Source organism: Lepisosteus oculatus, chromosome 17, assembly GCF_040954835.1.
Source record: "Lepisosteus oculatus isolate fLepOcu1 chromosome 17, fLepOcu1.hap2, whole genome shotgun sequence".
In the NCBI taxonomy this organism is placed as follows: Eukaryota; Metazoa; Chordata; class Actinopteri; order Semionotiformes; family Lepisosteidae; genus Lepisosteus; species Lepisosteus oculatus.
Window position 1 is genome coordinate 4,592,250 of NC_090712.1, and position 17,888 is coordinate 4,610,137.

At 44.2% G+C, this 17,888-nt stretch overlaps 2 protein-coding genes across 8 annotated transcripts in view; one reads left to right on the forward strand and one right to left on the reverse strand.

Moving 5' to 3' along the window:
* Positions 1–385: 385 nt before the first annotated feature.
* On the reverse strand, positions 386–7,163 carry LOC102694702 (retinol dehydrogenase 13). Of its 3 annotated transcripts, none has more exons than XM_006638549.3 (7): positions 6,991–7,163; positions 5,497–5,615; positions 4,838–4,993; positions 2,925–3,029; positions 1,978–2,190; positions 1,460–1,561; positions 386–864 (listed from the first exon to the last, which is right to left on the reverse strand). In XM_006638549.3, exons 1-7 carry the CDS (start codon positions 7,053–7,055, stop codon positions 590–592), a joined length of 1,035 nt encoding a protein of 344 aa, XP_006638612.1. In that variant the 5' UTR covers positions 7,056–7,163; the 3' UTR covers positions 386–589. The 3 variants fall into 3 exon arrangements, with proteins under 3 accessions (XP_006638612.1, XP_015218082.1, XP_015218081.1); XM_015362596.2 differs by lacking the exon at positions 6,991–7,163 and adding an exon at positions 5,875–5,945; XM_015362595.2 differs by lacking the exon at positions 6,991–7,163 and having other exon boundaries at positions 4,838–5,009; positions 5,497–5,580.
* Positions 7,164–8,388: 1,225 nt separating this feature from the next.
* Positions 8,389–17,888, forward strand: part of LOC102692301 (son of sevenless homolog 1) — a 57,034-nt gene continuing 47,534 nt past the window's right edge. For 2 of the 5 annotated variants that reach the window (XM_015362578.2, XM_069179801.1), the window contains exons 1-2: positions 8,389–8,845; positions 8,940–9,428. In XM_015362578.2, the coding sequence (XP_015218064.1) occupies positions 9,342–9,428 (87 nt within the window). In that variant the 5' untranslated portion in view covers positions 8,389–8,845; positions 8,940–9,341. The remainder of the gene's footprint in view (positions 8,846–8,939; positions 9,429–17,888) is intronic. The other 3 variants (XM_015362579.2, XM_015362580.2, XM_015362581.2) reach the window with 3 other exon arrangements.

Sequence of the window (17,888 nt, forward strand, 5' to 3'; positions counted from 1 at the left end):
CATTCTAAATTCTTTTTTTACTGCTACCTGAGTGAACTATTTGCCAAGTATGGCTTCTCCAGAACTGAACTCTGCACTATATGTCCTCATTTCTGCATCAAAACTGAGTCAAAGGCACATAACTGTTTTCTGTTTCTGGTGAAATGAGATTGACATCATCTAAATACTACTTAAATACTACCATCTTACACCTTATGAAGAATATTCTACTCCCACTAGTAATAAAACTCTTATTATTATTATTAAAACTTTCGGACACACAGAAACATTGTGATACCTAAAGTCCCTTGATTGAGCATGACAAGGCTCGAAGTCAATAGTAGCTATTCTATATTGCGGAGATGAACGGGGCATTTATGGAGAAAAAGGTTCATTTGTCACCCTGGTATTTAGATTCCTTTTACTGTGGACGCTACATATTTGGCATCATGCAGGTGGTTCAATCTGAAAACACCTTGTGGTTGTGGCCTTGAAGTGCACATCGCTGCCTCTTAAAACACACAAAAACAGCCAGGGTCCGCCATCTTTTCACATCCACTCCTTTTCTGAAGGTCACATCCGTCTGTCCCACCCGCTGGCCAGTGGGGCTTTAGCTGGCTGGCAGTGGCCTCCGGTCCTCCTGGGACACCTGCAGGCTGGGGCTGCCCTTGCCAGACTCGGCCTGGGGCAAACCCACCAGCCTGGCGCTGGCCTGCCAGAGCTTCAGGGCGGCCTCCGCGTCCTGGGCCTGCGGCGCCGGCTCCTTCTCTTTCAAGACATCAAAGTACTTGCCGGTTACCCCCGCGAGCTCTTCGGCGACTGCCAGGAAGACGCTGGGCTGTGCCCCCTGGGTTGGCGTCTTCACGAGCAAATAAAACAGCGGCCCTGCGGGGAGCAGAGAGACACGGGGCACCGTCAACAAGGCCGATCACGCCTGCTTTTGCACAGGCGCCAAAAGGGGGATAATTATTGAATTAAATGGTGTTTTATAATAAAAAATACTGGTGATCATGACCTTTGCAGTCAGTAACCTGGAAGCCTTAGTGATGAGGCGATCTGATTGCAACTGCAAGGGACTGATGACTCGGCTTATTTAATGCTGACGAAGCACTCGAATGGAAATGAGGGTACAGTACATTAGGCCGAGGCTGCTGATGTGGCAAAACCAGGAAGGAACTGATCTGTTATTCTAACTCTTTCTTGTCCTGGTCTTGCATAAGTATGAATAAGTGATAATGAACAATAATAAATCAGTAAAGTTGTTTGCCGACTCTCGTGGAAACAAGTAGCACAGATCCGGAGGGAATCGCTCAGCGTGGAGCCAGAGAGCGCTATTCTGTTCAGAGAATGCTGCAAAACATTATTATTAACATTATGGTAAAGATGTGTTCAAGGATGGAAATGACAGGCACTAAACCCAAACACTGTTGTTAGCACGGAGAGACATGGGACACTGAACAGTATTACTGGGATGCCTTACCTAGCACTGTGCTTGAGAACGGAGACTGATGCATTCCTGTGTGCCTCCCCAGATCTGTGGCAACCACACCAGGGTGTACAGCATTTACTGTCACTCCAGTACCTGCGACAGGGAACATACAGCCTTCATAGCCTAGGAAAGGCAGCAGCTGATCTGAGAGTTTTCAAGTAGTAAATACAGCTGTCATTTGAGTCAGTAAAACAAGCCTTTTAAAGCCAAAAGACTATCAGGAACAGTGGAGTATTCTCCCAGGTTAGTTTTACCCTACTGATGAGGTGTTGTTGCAATAGTGATCCTTCTCGGTATGAGCGGAACTGCAGGTTCAGGCACTATGTGAAAAACCAGTGGTAGCAAAGCTTCAATCTGTGGGATTATTACTTTTTGCTTCTAAGTCAGAATGCCCCCCTAAAAGGAGGAGCAGAATCTGAGTATTATATGACTGATCAAAAATCTGCACCGGTGAAGATTCGTTCCACAGCCGTTCAGCAGTCCGAAAGTGCGCCGTGTTTCTCCCTCACCCTGCAGCTGTCTGGCCAGCTCTTTTGTGAAGAGCACATTGGCGAGCTTGCTCTGACAGTAGGCTCTCTTGGTGTCGTACTTTTTCTGCTCCCAGTTCAGGTCATCAAAATCCATCTCTCCCGCCACGTGAGCCAGCGAGGACAGGTTTATAATCCGGCTGGGGGCCGACTTCACTAGCTTCTCCAGCAAGAGATTCGTCAGCAAGAAGTGGCCTAGGAGTGTGCAGCAGAAAACAGAGAGGGTTAACCGCAGCACGGTGCCTCAGTAGGTAAATCTAGCGTTTCAGCCAGGGTAGTAATTATAACTGAGCTGCCTCTGCTACTTTTAGATTTTACTGTTCAGTGATTTAACGGAAGATGACTTTGTTCAGTGAAATTAGCTCAGAATACGTATAGATTGCCCACAGCCAGGCCGGGTAGTTAGGGCTGTGGACGACTGGGTTGTAAATTTGAAGGCCAGGTGGGACCATGCCGTTGTGCCCCTGAGCTGGGTAGCTATCGTTGTATAAATGGGTCACCAGGTTGTCTTAGCAAAATAGAATTTGTTTCACATTCACCTACCTAGTAAAATACCTGGTAAAACAAAAGGGACATAAATATCCAAACCAGGCTTTTGATGTTCTTCATACTGGAGATTAGGGTATCTATAGAATTGTACAAGACTGCTCAGTTAATCTAGACATATATTGGCATTTTCTAATAATCACAGTACAGTACAGCAGAGTTGAGGGAATTGTAAATATCCTAATGATACAGTGAGTGCACTCCCGCTTGGATGATAATGCTTGTCATTGTAATTGTAGAGCCTGTAATATACGGATGCTGGTGTTGTCAAGGCACTGCTGTGAGGTCTCCTGTTAAGGCCGGTGATGTGTGTGATTTTCGGCGCAACGAGCATCTCTCTTCCCCCGTCCACCTCCTGTCCTGCAAAGTTCGAAGCTGCTTACCTAAATGGTTAACGCCGAACTGCATTTCAAAGCCGTCTTCCGTTTTCCAGCTGGGGCACCTCATCACTCCCGCGTTATTGATCAGAATGTCCACGCGCTCCTCTTCTGAAAGCCAACAGGTAGCAAACCAACAAGATGAGCAGCACGTCCTGACGACCCGGATCGGTCAGAAGGCACTGCAGGATGTAGGAGGCCACGGTCTCTGATTCAAATGCCTAATCTAAACTATAATGGTGTTTCATTCTGAATGGGTGACAAACAAGCCATCTTTCAGTCCGACATTATCAGGATTTTGTTTTGCTTCGTAACCTAATTCACCGGCTCATTTCTAGAAAACATTTAGACATGTCTTTGTCACCCACTTCATCTCCCCTGGCACTAAACATCTGGGCGCATTCCGAAATGAAATCTGTTCCTCTTTCACTCCCACCCTGAAAATCCTAATAAATATGGGGGGAGTGGCAGAAGTGGTCATTATATTCTGCCAGACCCTGTATTATTATAACCTTTTTCTTTGTTATGTTCGCATTCGCTGGTGAAACCCATCAGATACACTTCTGACTCAACAACAGTTGGCAGTGTTGACCCACATCTCGAATTTCCCTTTAGGGACAAGATTCATCTGTCCCATATTCATCTCGTAATTTACCCCTCTGCAAGCTGTCTTTCCCACAGTCCATAAATGAGCATTTTGCCCTTTAGAGATCTCATTCCCTTACTAGAATTGTGACATTTAAATAAACAATAATATATTACTTTACAATTATGAAGTGTTCCATGGACTCTGTCACTGCTTGCACTTCTGTGAGAGACTCAGTTTGAATACACTAGCTTTTAAAAACTGATAATAATTCCTTATATTTATATAGCACTCTTCTGGACACTCCACTCAAAGTGCTTTACAGGTAATGGGGATTCCCCTCCACCACCAGCAGTGTGCAGCCCCACCTGGATGATGCAACAGCAGCCATAGTGCGCCAGTACGCTCACCACACACCAGCTCTCAGTGGGGAGGAGAGCAGAGTAATGAAGCCAGTTCAGAGATGGGGATTACCAGGAGGCCCTGATTGGTAAAGGGCAATGGAAAATTTGGCCAGGAGACCAGGATAACACCCCTACTCATTTCAAGAAACGCCCTGGGATTTTTAATGACATTTCTTACAAGTGCAGGGAGTCTGGAACAAGCTACCTAGCCAGCAGTGGCTCTGTGGCTAAGGATCTGCGCCTGTGGCTGGAAGGTTGCAGGTTCAAATCCTACTCCGTTGGGCTCCTGAGCAAGGCCCTTAACTCCAACTGCTCCAGGGGAGCTGTACAATGGCTGACCCTGCGCTCTGACCCCAAGCTTGTCTCTGTCTGTGTCTCATGGAGAGCAAATTGGAGTATGCAAAAAAAGACAAATTCCTAATGCAAGAAATTGTATACTCTTAGGGAGTCAGGACCTTGGTTTTATGTCTCATCTGAAGGACGGCGCCTTTTTACAGTATAGTGTCCCCGTCAATATACCAGGGCATTAGGGCCCACACAGACCCCTACTGGCCCCACTAACACCTCTTCCAGCAGCAGCCTTAGTTTTTCCCAGGAGGTCTCACATCCAGGTACTGACCAGGCTCACACCTGCTGAGCTTCAGTGGGGTCGCCAGTTGTGAGTTGCAGGGTGATATAGCCGCTGGCTGATAAGATAGACAACTGCTAGCATCGTGTATTGAGGAAGGACACACAAGAGGCACAAGCCCTGAAGAATTCAGATTTCAGAGGGACCTGGTGTTTCAGGTCCAGATTTCCGAGTTGCTGGATGCAGAGCCTGCTTCCTGTAGACAGCACAGGGAACAACTCAATCCGCAGCTCGGAGCCTCTGTACCATCCACGTGATCAGAGCTGCAGTCAGCAGTACAATGTTGAAATCAGATTCCTACCCTGATTGATCTTCTGTACAAATTCCCTGATGGACTTCAGGGAGGCCAGGTCCACATGCCGGGCGTGGACGTTCCGATTCAAAGTGTCCCCTCGGATTTCTCTGGCCGCCTCCTCACACTTCTCCATGTCCCGGCACCCCAGGATGATACGGCCTCCTTTCAGGAAAGAATTCTGAAAACGTTTAGCACAACGAGAGGGAATGCAGACAAAGGGGACTGCTTCTCAAATACATCGTTTCAATGTTGTTGTCTCGGTTGTAAACATCTTAAAACGCTTTATTGCGGTTTCCCCTTTTCCATACTTGCTACAAAAAGCGCTGTAAACTGTTTGTAAAGAACCAAGTCTAAAACGTCACCCTGCAGTTTCTTATGGTCACTACAGTTAAAAGATCATACTAACAACTTCCTTGGTTTTCTTCCTCAGACCGACTGCTGTACTTCAGGCTAATACATTCAATTCACAGGGGTCGACATGCTTAGCATTTTCATATGGTGCAGTGAATGAACACCAGACTCTAAGGAAAGAGGAGATGTTTTTTGGTTTTGGAATGTGCCAGGATTGATTTTCATTGCCACAAATACCAGAGAGAAACCGAGACTTTCCCATGCTACTTCATAGTTTGTTTTTACGGCACGTCCCAGGATGAAGGATTCCTCACCTCTCCTGGCCAGATCCCTGGCAGTCTCTTTTCCTATGCCTGTGTTTGCTCCAGTAATGATGACCGTCTTGCCAGTGATCTTCGCTTTACTGGGACAAACACCCCCGCTAAAGTAGTCCCTAGAAAAAGACAAAGAAATCTGGAGGTTCTGCTTGGTTCAGCAGACTACACCCGCTCCATCACTAGAGCACAGCCCTGCTGGTACACCTTAACACAGCTAAGAGGACTGGGCGATTGTGCGCAAAGAGTCTTGTTCAGGAGTATGAAGAGCTGCAAGGTGGGGACTCGAACCCACAACCAAAGGACAAGAGGCCAGAACCCTAGCCTCTCTGCACCCCTCCAATTTAAAATGCAAGTTCCTGTTGGGCGTCAATTTACCATCTTTGTAACACGGCAACACTGCTGCGGAGACTGCTGTTTCTACACCTCAGTCCAGCTGCTCCAGTCCTCTGTGTTGGACAAACAGGTACAAGCTGTGATGTGGGAAAGCTGCACTATATCGGCGTTCCATCCAGAGGAGAATCACTCCCTGCCGGTCTGCTCACCGCTACAGAAACAAGGACAGGCTCTGCCACGGGGAGCTCTAGGCTCAGGTAGGAACTGTGCGTGGGCATTATGGTACAGTGAGGGATTTAACACAGCAATCCTCAGGTGTCCCATCAAAACTGCAGATGAAAGGCCCTTTCAGTGCAACTCTTGGCCTCCTGTGAATGACTTTCCCTTGCACCGTTTAAAACAACGCGTTTCTTTCTTAACGTGAGGATGTTTTCAGTGAGCATGCTCACCACTGAGAATAACAGAAGAGTGCTGCATTTATTTTGGACAGGTTTGACATCACCCCCCACCACCACCTTTGAGTCAAAGCATGAAGCCATGCCACGTTTAAAAACGTTTCGCTTTCTGAAAACAAGCCACGATAAAACGCTCACGATAACAGCTGGACTTTAAGGGTGGGGGGGGATGCATTTGACTGATGGGGAGACAGATCTTTATACCAACATCAATTCTAAAACTGAACGTTCTTCGAATCTGTCTTCAGCTAACTATATACGGGGCTACGTACACCACACACACGCCCACGTTACCGAAACCATGTCAGGGCTGCGTGACCTTGGGATACTTGAGACTTTCTGCTGAGGTTTTTCAAAAGTACACACAAGATCGGGAATGGCAGGATAAGTGGGTATCTATGCAAACGCACGAGCAGTGACAGTTCATCTATGAAGGATAGACAGCGACACGGGCATTCGACTCACGAGTTCATTTCTAATGCAGGTAAAAACCGCTGGACGCCTCCATCGTACACATGGCTTTACGGACGCGTTACGGTTTCACAGTGGGCACCAACACGCTGCAAATCGATAATACCGGCCATTATTATCATTTCAAAGAGCGAATGTAAACAGAAACAACGAATGGCAATTTTCTGCAGAGTACGATACAACAGCATCTTGAATGTGCTCACTGCACGCAGCTCCACGATCTGCTACTTACTTTATCAGAACAGCGCTACCAATTACAGTCCCCATTACAGACACAGGTAAAATGTACTTATTCATTATTAAAGATGTAAAAATAACTAAATGCACAAGCAGGACGCCCCCGTTCCCGCAGAGATTAAAATCTAATCTGGGTCTTCCTTGTTTCCTCGTGTACAATTAAACGCAAAAGTGATTGACGCTCATAAGCGTCCAATTGGCAATCAAGACCTGTGCAACCTGACCAATCAAGTAAAAGTAGATTTCATAAACAAAGACACACGCGAAAGCGCTCATGGGAGTTGTAGTTCAAAGAAGAGAGTAAAATGTACTGTTTTGAGGGTGAGCTACGTACTGTAGGTAAAATGTCCAGTTTTAAAAATATTAAGAAACGCTGATTTATATATAACTACACATAAGCGTCATAATGAAATGACTTAAATAATAATAATAATACATTTAATTAAATAATAATAAATATATAGCCAACAGCCATATCACAGCTGGCTGCCCACTGGAGTTTAGCAGGAGTGTACCTGGCTGGGAGACCTCTTGGGAAAGCTAAGGCTGCTGCTGGAAGAGGTGTTAGTGGGGCCAGCAGGGGGCGCTCACCCTGCAGTCTGTGAGGGTCCTAATGCCCCAGTATAGTGACAGGGACACTATACTGTAAAAAGGTGCTGTCCTTTGGCTGAGACTTAAAACTGAGATCCTGACTGTCTGTGGTCATTAAAAATCCCAGGGCATTTCTTGAAAAGAGTAGGGTTGTTACCCCAGCATCCTGGCCCAAATTCCCCCATTAGGAGTCATGGCCTCCTAATAAACCCCATCTCTGAACTGGCTTCATCACACTGTTCTCCTCCCCACTGAAGGCTGGTGTGTGGAGAGCGTACAGGTGCACTATAGCTGCCATCGCATCATACAGGTGGGGCTGCACACTGGTGTTGGTGGAGGGGAGTCCCCATTACCTGTAAAGTACTCTACTCATTGATAAGAGTGTCCAGAAAAGTACTATATAAGTGTAAGGAATTATTTTTGTATATTTTCATAGGTGTCAGTAAAGATGTAACAATAATAAAGTTTGCTAAAACTAAAACTACATTCATTTATTCTGAAGTTGAGAGAAATCAGAGAATTTCTCCGAAGTCATCTGAAGCAGTAGAATAAATGTAATCAAACACAGCTAAAATAGACAATACCGACCCATTGAGTTATAATACAAAAACAAAATATTTAGTACATTTGTGTTTCAAGAGCTGCTCCTCTTGACCTCTACCAGGGGATGTACGGTACTCGGCTGTTCACGGCTGGGGGCGCTGTCTCGGCACCTCGCAGGAGCAGGGACTCGATTTCCCGGCGCTCCATTGCTCCTGCCTGCGCCCTTTCACCTCCCCCAGCTCTCATTCCGTGTGGGGGAGGGGGGAGTGAGGGGAAGACAACGCAGAAGGCATCCAGTGCGCATGCTCCTTCCTTGTTCCAGCTACAACTGCACCCGAGCCATAACAATCGTCCGAATTAACCACTTTGGGCGAAAGATACTGAAATTAAAGGGGGCTGCGGCACGGGGACTCAGGTTAGCCTCCACCCCCCACAGAGAAAACCGTCTGGCCGGGAGACACCCACCAGATAATGAAAATACTAACGTTAAGTTCATGGAGGATTACAAGGTGAGCCTCCCTCCCTTCCTTCTGCTGGAGAGAAGATTCGGAGAAAATGGGCGATTATGTACAGAAGAGGGTTTTTTCCCCCAAACCGAGGAGGATTTGCTCCCACCGGCCGTCTGAAAGGAGCGTCGCCTACTGAGGCGCCGCTCGGTTGGCGGTGACAGATTTCGAGTTTTGTTTTGCGGATTTCTACGAGAGGAGTGAAAACAGGTTCGGGAGGGGAGGTGTGCGTGTGGGGGGGGGCGGGGAAGGGGATCTTTATTATTATTATTATTATTGTTGTTGTTGTTGTTGTTGTCGTCAGTGTACATAGTTCATAGCCGTGCTCTTGCGGAGCCTGTGCGAAGGCGGACCCGGCGGGCAGTGTCCGTTAACCGCCCAGCGGCGCGGGGCAGCGCTCGAACATCTGCACGCGGCCGGGGATCGCCGCCGCGAGCTGGGATGCGTGCGGGAGCGACGTCCTAGCTCACCGCGCGCCGCCCGCCCGCTCTCCGACACTGTTGACTGCGACGGCTTTTTGCTTTTAGATTTTTTATTATTTTTTTGCTCCTCCACGCTATAACCAACCGAACCAACCAACACCCCCCCCCCCCTCCCCACCCCTGGGCTCCCTCTCCTCCTCCTCCCTCCCGTTTTGATGTGAGAAGCGACAGGGAAAAGCAGCAGCGCTCTGGCTCCGCTACAGCCTGTGAAGAGAGCACCAGCCATGCAAGCGCCCCAACTCCAGTACGACTTCTTCAGCGACGACAACGCGCCGAAATGGCGGGGGTTGCTGGTGCCCTCCCTGAATAAGGTAAGCCGGGGGCTGTGGGGATCCAGAGTGGGGCGTGTGGGGCGTGTAGTGAAGCGGCCGTCGGAGCCGCCCGCGATGTGGTCCTGTCAGTGCGGGTCGGAGGTGAGGCTGGCGTTGCCGTGAGCAATGCTAAATCATCTCTCGCCGACGATGGCCGGATCACAGAAATGGGGCCGGGGGAACGCCGCTCATCCAATATTATTAAGCGGCCTTCGGTCGCCTTGCAGGGTCTGGAGGGACAGCTTGGCCTGACCGGCGAGCCGAGCCCGGACCCGTCACCGGCTTGGCTGTCCACTCGCCTCGGGCTCGGCCCGCTGAGGTGCTGCTCCAGCCAGCTGTGTTGATAAATATATCGCCCAGGGACAGGCGTGCTGTCACCTCGGGTGGGAAGTGTGTGTTTTGTGGCCGCATTTCCTGTGATCGCACTGACACAAGGCTGCGGTCATTCCCACTGAGAAGCTTACCGTCAGCGCTTCGTTCTGTGGTACATTACTTGCATGCTTGCAGCAAGGCCCGTGTATGGCCGTTTACAGAAGTCCCGTGTTGTCACTGTTGTAACAGTCAGCTGATGGTGCGCTGGTGGTTTATTGTCACTGTAGGGTCTCCTGCTGAAACAACTGAACCTGATCATCTGAACCTTTGTAATAGAACATTTCTGATTTTTCTTTGTTTATGTAACAGACCAATTCAACTTAAAAGTTTTCCGGGAATTTTTAGGTTTGTTGAGGAGTCAATTTCTAAGATTATCATTCTATTAGATATATTGAGCATATATACCAAGGGGATGTGTAGTACTTATGGGCAGGTTATATCAATCTGTGCAGTTCAGGTTTTGTGCACTTTAGATCATTTTAAAATAATACCATTCTTATGATATAGAAGCTGTCTGTTTGACTCAGTGATTTTGCTTATTAATTTTGTGACAATTGGTTTATAGGTTTGAGGAAAATATGCTTAGGTGTTATTTTAACTACTACACGAGACTGTTTTTCTAAGGGCAGTAACCTTTGGGTATAACTTCAGGGTCGCAGCATGTTTTGTGTGTAATTGTAAGCTGGGGATTTAGCATGCATTTTACTAACAAACCTAGTTTGTTTAATAGGAAGTTTGTCTGTGAATTATTCTTATCTAAAATTAGTATTTTTTAGTGTATGCATGCATTGTCATTTGCATTCAGTTTTAAGAGATAAATATAGGACTAGCATTATGGGCATCTGTTTTATTTGCACAATATTGCAAATAAATAGGGAAGTAATATGCAGTTTCATGTTGTTATCAGAGTGAATGCTTTCATTTCTAATTGATTCCCCTCACAGGGCTCATCAAATTGCATCTTGTTTCTGAACCTTTCCTTTTTCTGGTGTGTGTATATACAGCCTCAGTCTATTGTGCAATTGTAAGTGTTACAAGCAGTCCATTTAATTGGATTAGGCAACATTAAATCAAGTTTCAAAACAATATGTATAGATTTCCCAATGCCATAAATAAGCATGCAGGGGTAGCACAGTTGCATGGCAGTTAGTGCTGCTTCCTCACAGCTCCAGGACCTGGGATTGGGCATCTGTCTGTGTGGAGTCTGCATGCTCTTATCTAGCTTGTAAGGATTTTCTTCTGGTTTTCTAGTTTACTCCCACTTCCCACTGTCACGTTCTCTGTAGCCCTGTAATCGATTGGAATGGGGAAAAGCCTGAAATGTGTTCTCTTGAAGTACGTAATTACTTTGTAGCGTTTGTTACATGGTACTAATAGATTGTTACAGCTTTGTGAATTGATTGAAAATCCAAAAGCCAGATGGCATTCCAAATGCAGAAGTGAGTAGGGCGTCACTTATCTGGGAATAAGTGATGTGGGTGTGGGAGACAGCACGTGCCTTGCTCCTCAGCTCATGAGCTCACTCGGAATTGGTCTTCCAAATGTACAGGCAAGTGAAAGGGAGCTCTTATTGAGTAGAGAAAAGGGACTAACATGTCTGTGGACTGAACTTCATGAGCTGTGGTTAGTGATTCAGCCCCACCCCCGCCACTAGCACCTAGAGCGAGTGGGCAGTAGTGCGGTACAGGGTACAAAGTGGAGCTGCCTGCAGTTTACCTGTTCTATGAATAGACAGCTTCGGTTTTCTTGCAGTGTTCACAGGCGAATTAAGTAACAATAATAAAACAAAGAAAAAGGTTTAAGAGGACTGGTTTTCCATGGCCTTGCTTAGCCACTTCAGCCAGCACTGTAATGGATTAATGATGCATGTTTCATGCAGTTCAGGTCCGCCATTTGATGTGATTGATTCATATTATGCTGAGCCTCCGTCTAGCACAGGGGTTTTAATTATTTTTCTGGTAGTCTGTAGTGGTTTTGTACCCATGTATGTAACGGATAATGCTTCCATTTACAGTTAAAATTGTGATGATATGCCACAATCATTTGACACATCAGGAAGAACCAAAACCTCATTGTTTACTTCAGGTTCAGAACCTCTGCTGCTCAGAGTCATTCTGCTCATTTCACTTTCCCTCTGAGATTTAAGAGGGTTGGCTGACCTTTTAATACCCTCAGACTGAAGAAAACAATGTGTGGTAATTTGTACCAGTGGTGTCTTAAAAATGTTGTGTGAAGTTTATGTGAGCAAGATTAGAATAACACTGTAAAATAGTAATGTGAGAGGGCTAAATTTGAAAGATCTAGTGTCTTCCTCTAAGTTTAAATACTGAATTGATAAGTTACTTCTCAGTTTCTGTGTTTCCACATTGCATGTGTGAGTAGCAGTATTGAAGGATACGCACATTTTAAAATGCGTCTGTTTCAGTAATTAAAAGTATGTGATGGTTGTTTGTAGTTGTCATTAGAACACTTTGGGTTATTTGTGCTCCGTTTTGTGTTGTCAGTGAGTGAGAGCTGGTGCACAGATGCCCCTGTGGCCCTCGTGTTTGACAATGCAGGCAAGAAGGGAAGTGATGCAAAGCTTTCTAGTGATGTCTCTTGAGAAGCAAGGCACTTCATATGTATTGTTTTAAATCTTTTAATAATTTGCAAATGCACAATGCATTAAAAAAGCACACATGGAAGGTTACATGCAGATTATTTTAATTTTGCATTTTCAAACATCTTGCTGTTTTGACTTTGTCACTAAATAAATGTTGGTGCATGCTTGGTGCCTAAGTTGAAGAAGAGTTTTCTCACCTTCAATAATTAATCTTTTTGCACCTGTTAAATTTTGCCTTTCTTATTTGTGCTTTAAAAAATGGGAACTTGAATTCTGTGCTAGTGCAGAAAAACTGTGCTAGTGAGAATTAGCAAAAAAAAACAGTGGCTCAAGCTCAATATAGAAAGTGCACAGCAAAGACCTGGAAGGTGCTAGGACATGTTTTCAATTGCTTGTTGCCAGTTTCTGGCTTCTGAAGTGAAAATGAAAACTAGTTTGCTGTTTTAGCAGTGAGCCAACAAAAAAACTGCACTGCTCATTGCTAGGTTTCTTTTCAAAACAGGGAAAACATTACAGAAATAGTGTTGTTCGGGGCTATTGACAACTTTATAGGCCTTGTGCATTTCAAAGATACTTTACCACCATTTATAAACACCACTATTTATAAATGGACTTGGATTATCTAATAAAAATGTATGATAAAATGCCTCCTCTCTAAACACAGCTCCTTTAAAATGACTCGAGTGTTTTTGAGACGATTTGTTTCTTAGTAACCGAATATGAGTGTGTTCACACTTGACATGACCACCATTGGAAAGTAGTCACAGTGAATAATAAAGGAGACAACAGATGGAGCAGAAATGCTTGTCCTGGGGGTTTTTGGTGGCATAAGCTTGTGGAAAGATAGATGGAAACTGCACAGATGCATAGTCATATATCCTTCAAAACAGAAGGCCTGCATGTGAACTAGTGCACAGACTTGGAAAATTGTCTTCACATAAGTTATGATTTCATTAGTACAGATGGGTTTGGTGCTGTAGTAGCTGCTGTCTTCATCCACTGCTGCAGAACAGTTTTGTTCAGTAAATGGCGATGGATAAGAACTATGGCTTGAAAGTCACACAATAATAGTGTTTGTGTGTTTTTAGTCTCATTTCTAAAGAGTGAAATGAGAAAATAAAGCAAATACACTGCGCTCTCTTGTGAAAGAAAAATGTACATTTAATGCAAATTTCTGTAACCAAACTATCATCTATTGTTTTGTTAAAATGTTAGTAAATAAATAACAATTCTGTATTTTTATATCCTTTCTACCTAACAGTCTAGGCTAACCACTTATTTGAGCTGTCTCGCTCTTGTAGCCCAGAGAGTGCATTGCATAAAAACACCCATTTATTTTGACACCTTCAGATCTGTTATGCAAATATTGGGATTTGTTGTCCAAAGCTAGGTAGTCACATCCTTGCTTAAAACTATTGAAGCTCTCAGGATCCTGAGCAGCAACTGAGGGCACTGGTGTATAGCTGGCCTAGGATACCTGTCAGCCCCAGCCTCTCTGTGTCATTAAAAGGCCCTGTGGAATATCCTAACTTTGTGCAAATCCAGGCAAGGACCTTATGCAGATGGAGACCTCCAGAGTGTAGATCATATGCTCACTGCAAGCAGGGGCTTTCACTGGACAAGGAACCCTGGGCTTCTCTGTCGGGCTTCTTACCTAGCTTTTGAATGACTTCTGCGTTTTCCCTCTTTCTAAATATGCTGCAGGATACTGCCTATTTCTTGACAATGTATTTCTATTCACTGGCATAGAAGAGAAATTCTCTTTCATGTCGGATTGTTTTTCTGATCAATAAGTAATGCTCGGGAGTGCTCATCATGGAATGGAATAGCTTGCATTGAACAGTGGTTAAATCCATTTTAAGTTTTATATTTTTCATGTTAACATTTTGAGCAAATATGCAAAGACACATGGAGTTATTTTAGACATGTTAATTTTTCTCCTCCAAAACCCATCAGATCTAGCTAAACACTGAAATTGTCCTTCTCGGCCCTACATTTTGATTGTTACAGGCTTAACTACAAGACTAAGATTTCCTGATGGACCAAGGGAATTCTTGTCAGTGTTTGACCCTGTGGCCCAGTTTGGACAACTCCCCATAGAGCGCTGTGCACTTTGTCCCTCTCTGGTAGTGTGGTTGTCTCTGTGAATTCATTTCACATTAAGTTTTAAATAGAAGGTGTTACAAGAAACATGAAGTGAAAATGAACTTGCTTTAGGTTTGACACACACCAGACCTAGTAAGGAAAGTATTTCTTTCTGTTTTGCTCAATTTGTGGAATATAACATTTTGCCATTGAAGAAATTAAAGACAAAGCTTTGTCATTCATCTGGTAATTATTTCCTGTAGCCAATTTATAAAGACATTGTATACAAGAGGATAAATTATCCCAATTTTGGGACTGACTGTAGGATTTTCTAATAAGTCTAGCTTTATTTTCTAACTCCTTCTTTCACCGGTGTATGCCCTTCACCATCTTTCTCAGCATTCACAGTATTTTTGACTTGTAGATGCTCTGAAATACATTACAAGTGTAATAACTTTGGCAAATATTAAGAAAAATTTAAAAAATCCTGTTGCACAGAGTTAAACCTTTGATAAGATCTCTGATCCAGTTCTGTGGTTTCGAGATTGTTTGCCTCTAGAGTTGTTTGATGACTCATGCCTGGTTTAATTCCTTTTAAAATTTCAGAAAGTGCATGTTCTTCTGGGAAGGTATGCAAGAATTGTTAAAGACATTGCAGATCCAGTAAGTGAAAGTATTCATGAAATAGAACTAATAACATCACAGCACCAAAGATGTTTGTAAACTTAGGCTGATCTTGTAGAGAGTTCTTCTTGAGGTTCTAAATGGTGAAAAATACCTTTTTTTTGCCAGTGAAAGTTGAGTCTTGTCAATATTGGTTTTGTATAGTCTCCCAGAATGTACAGTTTTCCTTGTTTAGTATGCAGCCCTTACTACAGTATTCTAATGTAAGATAAAAGATCAGGAATCCCTTGGGGCTTGTTGACAGTGTCGGCCTAGACAGCAAGTTTTGCCTGCACTGCAAGTCTTTAGCTGTCATGTCTCAATAGTATATCAAAACATGACTCGTGTTTATTTGTCTCATTTAGATAATTACAAAATGAATCTTTTGGTGCATCATGCAGGCCATCATGTGTGCAACAGTTCACGTTGTTAGTAAATATTTAGTTAAGCAGTGAAAAAGTTCAGTGACCACAGGAAACCCAGGGTGTTTTCACAACATGTGATAAACAGGGATCACCTATTCCCCACTCTGTTTCATGTTGTTAAAAAAGGTTTTGTGTAGAAACCGTTTCTGTCTTCCATAACATTCAAATTGAATGATCACGCATGCACATCTAAGGCAAATGGATTAACGAAAGTGTGCAATTGGAAAAGACACAGAATAGGGTTGTGCTTTACTGCTGCTATGACTGTCTGCATGCTTGGGGCAAGACTGCTTTTCAAAGTCAAGGAGGACAGAAACTTGGAAGTAGCTATAATGCAGCTCAGTATTATGGGTTCTAAAGACGTGTTTCTGAACCAGCTTAATGCCAGGGACCAGCTGGCTGGCTTTCACAACTGTTGTGGATCTCTTGGTAAAGGGCATTTCAGTCTTTTTGCAGTACACCTTTTGAGGGTGACTTATAAATCCATCCATTTTCTAAGCGCCTCTTCCAATTTGGGGTCACAGGGGAACTGGAGTCTGTCCCAGCAAGCAATGGGAGCTAGGCACGGTACCCACTGGACGGTACACCGGTCCATCACAGGGCAGTTTGACACACTCACACCAAGACCGATTTTCCCAGAAGCCAATTAACCTAGCTCTAAGTCATTGGACTCTGGGATGAAACCGAAGCTCCTGGAGGAAACCCATGTGAACACTGGGAGAAGATAAAAACTCCACGCAGACAGCACTCCAGATGTAGGCTTGAACCCAGGGCCCCAGTGCTGCAAGGCAGCAATGCTGACTACTGTGGCACCATGCCACCGCCTATATGTCAGTGCTAGGCCTGATTATGAAATGAAAGTACACACAATGAGGCTCTAAAACTAGGAGATGTTTAGTAGATACAAGAATGGCTCATATGGGAATGTTCTTGCAAGTTCATGTTACACAGATGAATTTTGTAGAGTGCTAACCCACCAGGATAATTTTAATTGCCCATTTTTAACATTATCTGACTGCCTACTGTCTGCCCCGCATTGCACATGGTATGTGAACCAAAGCAATTGCTGACCCTTCTCTGAAGAAAATAATTACTGAAATACTCTATCTGAATGAAACTACAGATGCTAAATTGTAGTTGTTACCCCACTATTCACTGCATTGCAAGTTGCATGCAAGCCAAAATTATTACTGGCATATACCTGAAAAGGAAAAATATATAATTTATAGCTCTATTTCTGTGTACTGCATCGTACATTGCACACCTACTAAATCCCATTTACAATATCTAGTTTTAAGTTCTGTTCAAATATGAAACTTACATTTAGCAGTCTTTCACTATGCTTTAAGCAAAATACATTAACAATAATCTAAAACTGTCCAGATTCTACTGTTGTCAAGCAGTAGCAGAGAGTTTGGAGCCAACATCGGTGTACTATGCAATTTGCATTCGAAAATGTGCCAGCTCAAATTTTAAAACAAGCAAGATCATTATTTAACATACTGGATAGAAACAAACACCATATATACAAGTTGTCTTTCTGGTAGAAGTGTGGGGTGGATTTCTTACTTTTTAACTGCGTTTTATTCGAGAACAAAGCTAGTGGTGTGGAAAGTACATTTATGCTGTGGGGTGAGTGGGTTTTTTTTTTAGTTATGTGCTTTTTACATTTATCCAATATAAAAAAAATTCATTTTTGAATAGTCAGATAAGTCCGATATTTTTTCCGATTGCACTGGTCCAAGACCCGGTTATATAGTGTTAGTCAGAAGATGCATCTTGATTATTGTGATTTCTGTTGAAAACCCACAGGCAGGCAAGCTGACCTTCATGATCTGGCAGGGCACAGAGCAGTAAGGGGAGAACTGAAGGCTCTTTCCACCATTGAGTGTTGTAACGTCTCGTCTTTTTGTCTGTCGGCAGGCTTTTGCCATATTTAGGAAAACTGCTTTTAGCGCTGCTCTGAGGAGTAACTAAAATTAGCCCCCTGCAGTTTACAGTAGGATGTTTTTCTGAGTTATTGGAGTTTCCATTACCTCTTTGCTGTCTGACTCTGATGTAACAGGCAGCATTTGCTATTTGGTGTGCAGTGCTTTAGCACACAAGCCAAACTTTCTATTTGCCCAGTCAAATTTATCAGCTGTGCAGGCTGCTGTTGGCCCCAGTACAAGGAAGAGCTCTTACAGGGTTGTATAATTACTTTAAACACAGAGGAGGGGAGGTGCCAGGTGTCCTCTTAGGGCATGACTCGTGCTAATTGTGGGTGAAATTGTACTGATACTGGACTCCCAGACATTGCATTAGGTAATCAAA

Coding starts and splice junctions, on each gene's coding strand:
- LOC102694702 (XM_006638549.3), bottom strand. CDS start 7,055: ATGAATAAGTACATTTTACCTGTGTCTGTAATGGGGACTGTAATTGGT. Junction 4,994..5,496: donor CAGGGATCTGGCCAGGAGAG/GTGAGGAATCCT, acceptor CTTTCCTGAAAG/GAGGCCGTATCATCCTGGGG. Junction 3,030..4,837: donor TGTACAGAAGATCAATCAGG/GTAGGAATCTGA, acceptor GTTGGCTTTCAG/AAGAGGAGCGCGTGGACATT.